Source organism: Parus major, chromosome 5 (assembly GCF_001522545.3).
Source record: "Parus major isolate Abel chromosome 5, Parus_major1.1, whole genome shotgun sequence".
Taxonomy (NCBI): Eukaryota; Metazoa; Chordata; class Aves; order Passeriformes; family Paridae; genus Parus; species Parus major.
In genome coordinates, this window is record NC_031774.1 from 59,499,268 (window position 1) to 59,504,341 (window position 5,074).

Sequence of the window (5,074 nt, forward strand, 5' to 3'; positions counted from 1 at the left end):
GCTCCAGCCCCTTCTCCAGCTCTGTTCCCTTCTCTGGACACGCTCCAGCCCCTCATACATCCTCTTAAGGTTTGTTGGCATTGTTTTCCCTCAAAGAAGATTTGCCAGAGTGGAGAAGACACTCTGGGCTTGTAGGAAAGTTTCCTGATCTTCACAGAGGGGGCTCAGCCTCTGGAATTCGCTGTCTGTGGCTGGGGAGGGTGTTGGGATGCTGCTCCACCCCTGGTGGATTTTAAGGGATGGCTCTGGCCCCAGGGACAGGGAGGAGTCCATCCCTCCTGTTTATGGGAGTGAATTTCATCCCTTTTTAACCAAACCCCCATCCTGACTCGTGTTTACCAAATCCAGCCAACACTTCTCTTCCAAAGCCTTCCCATCCTTTATCTCCTGTTCCAAAGCCTGGGAAATCACGGCAGCTCCAGGTTTTGGTGCCTTTTTATCCTGCACCAGCACCCAGTGGAGGGGTTAAAAAATAAATGAAGCCTCTCCTGGGCTGGCTGGGGCTGGCCCTGGCACTGCTGCCTGCCCAGGCACGTGCCTCAGTGCTTCCAGAACAGCTGAAAAATGCAGGCAGGCAATAAAAAAAATAATAAAATAAAAATTAAAATAAATGGGCTCTTTGCAAGAACGAAGCAATTTGTCGGGAAATGAGCTTGAGCGAAGTTGTGCCTGGATTTCGTGAGCTGGAAAAGAAAAAAACAACAGCCCTGAGAGTGATTTATGTCCAGGCAAGGAGCGGGATGCAGGGAGAGGTGATGCTGTGGTGCTGCCGGGTGACAGCGTGGGACAGGGCAGCTGGCAGTGCTGGAGGGTGACAGGGACATAAAACAGCTCCCAAAAGAGCATCGCTGGCGCTGGGTCCAGCCTGGAGAGCCGAGAGGAGTCTCTTGATTGTCTCCATCAAGCGCCAGGTCCCCTTCGGGAGCGGCTGGCACAGGAGCGAGCTGGCACCGAGGGGTCCCCAGGGAATGACTGAGCAGCGGAGGAGCCTGGGGACAGCATCTGATCAGGATCTGATCTGATCTCTCCACAGCCGCTCTCCCCTCCTCAGCTGCAGCTCCCTCAGCCTTTTTTGGAACCTTTTTTGATTCCTATTTAAGCAACATTTACGACCGACCCGCGCCTTGCCGGGATTCCCCGTTTCAATCCATATTTAATCGATATTTTATTTTCCTGTTATTTTGATGGTTCCCAAAGTACGGAGAGGATCCAAGCTCTGCCACAACTCCCGAAGCCACAAACGCTTTGAGGACTGAAAAATGCGGTGCCCGAAGGAGCGGCTCGGGATGGAGAGAGCACACCCGCGGTGTCCCTGCTCCTGGGGCTCTCCAGCCTGGCTGGGGACGTGCTGCCATCTCTGGTGGGGACAGCGACACGGCAGCTCCGGCCCCGGGAACAGCCGGCAGCGAGGATTTACCCTCCCGGAGGCCGCCCTGGCTGCAGCCCAAACCTTGGCTTGGCTCGCCCGGAGGCAGCAGCGGCCGCCTGGAGACTCCGAGTCTGTTCCCACACCAGGAAGGGCAGAATCCCGATTAAAAAGTGCTGCCCAAGCCAGAGGAGCGTGTCAAGGTCGCTGGGAAAGGTGTGGTCCCAGCCAGGGATGCTGCAGGGATGGAGAGGAGTCATTATTGGCTCCATGATTTATTTCCTGAGATGATAAAATCATCTTGAGGCTCAGGGGGAGCCTAATTTTGCACTTCAATAAAGAACTTGATTTGGTTTGTGTCAGTTTAATCACTGATTTCCGTGGATCATGATTGCCCTGGGATTTAAACACACAAATGGTGGGGCAGGAACCTTTCCTGGACCAGGGACCTTTCCTGGGCCAGGCATCTCTCCTGGGCCAGGGATCTCTCCTGGGCCAGGGACCTTTCCTGAGGCAGGGATTATTCCTGGGCCAGGGATCTCTCCTGGGCCAGGGACCTTTCCTGGATCAGGGATCTTTCCTGGATCAGGGATCTCTCCTGGGCCAGGGACCATTCCTGGGCCAGGGACCTTTCCAGGGATCTCTCCTGGGCCAGGGATCTCTCCTGGGGCAGGGATCTCTCCTGGATCAGGGATCTCTCCTGGGCCAGGGACCTTTCCTGGGCCAGGGATCTCTCCTGGATCAGGGATCTCTCCTGGGCCAGGGACCTTTCCTGAGGCAGGGATTATTCCTGGGCCAGGGATCTCTCCTGGATCAGGGATCTCTCCTGGACCAGGGACCTTTCCAGGGGTCTCTCCTGGAGTGAATCCTCACAGGCACCACAGGCAGATGATGCCCTGCACACCCAGAGCGCCCTCAGGTCATGCTAACTCTGCATCCACGATCCTGGAAATCTTATCCCAGCTCAGTGATCATCCCATGGTTCTACACCTCTGATTCTCCCAGCCTGACCGTGCCTGCTCCATCCAGCAGAGCACAGATCTGTTTGGGGGAGGAGATCCCGGTTTGGGGGGAACAAAAACAACACCAGGATTTTCCAGGGCCGTTATCTCATCCGGCTGCAGTGGAACGGATCCCGGGAAAGGCACGGAGCAGGCTGGGAGCTGTTGACTCTGCAGCCCCACGTGAGCCATCTCCAAGTCAATACCATGGCAGTAACACGAAACCAATCCACGAACCAACCCTCATTTCCTTCTTTCTCCTCGGAAAACCCCGAGGAGAGGCACTGAGCCGACAGCTCAGCCCCCAAAACCTCCCCAAAAGCAGCTCTGGCCTTTCCTCCAGCTGGGAGAAACAGCCAGAGCCAACCCCAGCAGGTCACCTCCAAAAACCCCAAGATATTGTTCCTTCAAAAGCAGAATCTGTTTGACACGAAGAGTAAACATCACGTGAGAGAGGGCAGGAACACGGCTACACCTTGCAAGGCTTAGCTAAACAGAGGAGATAAATACTCCCTGTCTCCTCCAAGGGCACTAAACAGTTGGTCATCGTAATTTTTTTGGCCTAAATGGTCACTTGAGGCAAAAATTAAATCCATTTAATTCGTGTGGTTGAGCGGAAATGGATCTTCCATTAAAACAATCGCTCTCCTGCACGCTCACACCGAGTTTGTGCATCCAGGGCTCTGTGTTCTCTCAATTAATGCTCTCATTAGGGCTCAGGACAATCATAAATACTGAATTTAAATAATTACAGCACAACAGGTACGGCTGAGGAACACAAATGTAACGTCAGCACTCGGAGATTTTCCAGGGAAGAGCGAGATAAGGGTGGATAAAGCACAGCCCTGCCCTGGGAACATCCTGGGCAGGGATGGAGGGTGTGCCAGGAGGGATTCCACCTGCATCCAGCTCTTCCTCACACCATGCTCTTCAAATTTCTGAGTCCCTCACCCGGTCTGGGGACACCCCAAAGCAGCTGTGGATAAACCCCCTCGGCACGGAATGGGATCGTGCACAGGATGAGGTGATGAAACTCTGAACCACTTTTATTCCATGGGGACACACCCACACTTCTCCTCCCTGTGCCCTGAGCCTCACTCCAAACCCCTCCTGCCTTCCTGGAGCCGGGAGCTCCCCAAACCCTCCCCGGATCAGAAAATTCCCAGATCCGCGGGAACCCCGCTCCGGCTCCTCTCCGGGGCAAAACGCAGCCTGGGGATGGCACAAAACCCCTTCACAGCGTCCCGGACGCTGTCCCTGCCTGCCACCACCCCGGGCCACCTCGGGATGCTCCAGGGCAGGGATGCGGGGCCGAAGGCTCGCTCCTCATCCTCGCCAGCAGCCGCGCGGATTCCGCGGCAGCGCCGCGCTCAGGGGATGCCGAGCCGGGGGGGATCCGTCCTGCACCAGCCCGGGGGGCAGAACTGCCCCTCTCCCGCCGGGCTGGAGCCCTTCAGAGAGGCTCTGCGGGACGTGAGCCTCCGGCACACCCTGCGCACGAAGGCGCGGAACACCGAGGTGCGGAAGATGATGAACACCCAGGGATCCACGATGGAGTTGACGGAGAGGAAGCGCAGCGCGCTCAGGTCCGCGTTCTCGTTGAAATCGGCAGCGAAAGCCCCCATGTACGCCCGGATCTGCGAAATAAATTACAGGAAATGAGAGAAAATTAGGGAAATTAGGGAAATTAAGGGAGGTCTTGCTACGGTGGGGGTAAAAATATTCCCGTGAGGGCAGCGGAAGAAGTTGTGACCCCTCGGTGTCCCCATGGATGGCATCGGGATGTGGGGGTTGAGGATCCAGCTGGGAGCGGGGCTGGGTCACGGATGGCTCAGGGGTGGCACATCCTGTCAGCACAAGGATGTTAGAGCTGGAAATGAGGTCCTGGTGAGCAGGATTTTTTCATGGATGGAGGAATCATCCAGCTTTGGTGGGTTTGTCTGTCCCCTTGCCATGGAAATTGGACCCGTGGGATAACTCAGCAGGGATTCATCCTGGTTGAGGAGGGGATGGTCACAGGTACGAGCCCAGGGCTGCAGGTGGCTGGTAGCTCACCAGAGGTGACAGGTGACAGGAAGAGGATGTGGAAATTGTCACCAAAGGCAGTGGCAGCAGCCACTCACACCCCCCACCCTGATTTGGGGATAACCCTGCCCGTGGCTCCAGCTCCTCCAGGGTGATGGGAAGGTGGAAATGCAGGATCCGGACTCAGGGAGGGGGAGAAAGGGGCAGCAAGGGCTCGTTCCTGCCGGGGGTGTCCCATCCCTGGGGGAAAAGTGAGGGGATTTCAGTGGGGTTCAAAGGGAGCTGGATCCACCCAGCAGCTTTGGGACACGGGGGTGGGAATGGGGGGATTTGAAGGGTTTGATGGGGTGGAAATGGGGAATTATTGAAGGGTCTGATGTGGATGGGAATGGGGGTTATTGAGGGGTCTGATGGGGTGAAAATGGGGGTTCATTAAAAGGCGAGATAAGGGTGGGAATGGGGGATTTTGAAGGGTCTGATGGGGTGGGGATGGGGGTTTTGAAGGGTTTGATAAGGGTGGGGATGTGGAATTATTGAAGTGTCTTGTGAGGTGAAAATGGGAGTTATTTAAAGGTGTGATAAGGGTGGGAAAAGGGGGTTTTGAAAGGTGTGATAAGGGTGGGGATGAGGAATTACTGAAGGGTTTGATAAGGGTGGGAAAGGGGAATTTTGAAAGGTGAGA

At 55.7% G+C, this 5,074-nt stretch overlaps 1 protein-coding gene across 1 annotated transcript in view; it reads right to left on the minus strand.

The window, feature by feature from the left end:
• Positions 1-3,389: 3,389 nt before the first annotated feature.
• PTGDR (prostaglandin D2 receptor) overlaps positions 3,390-5,074 on the minus strand; it is a 4,781-nt gene continuing 3,096 nt past the window's right edge. Inside the window, exon 2 of the mRNA XM_015629740.3 lies at positions 3,390-4,004. Coding sequence (XP_015485226.1) covers positions 3,738-4,004 — 267 coding nt within the window. The 3' untranslated portion in view covers positions 3,390-3,737. The remainder of the gene's footprint in view (positions 4,005-5,074) is intronic.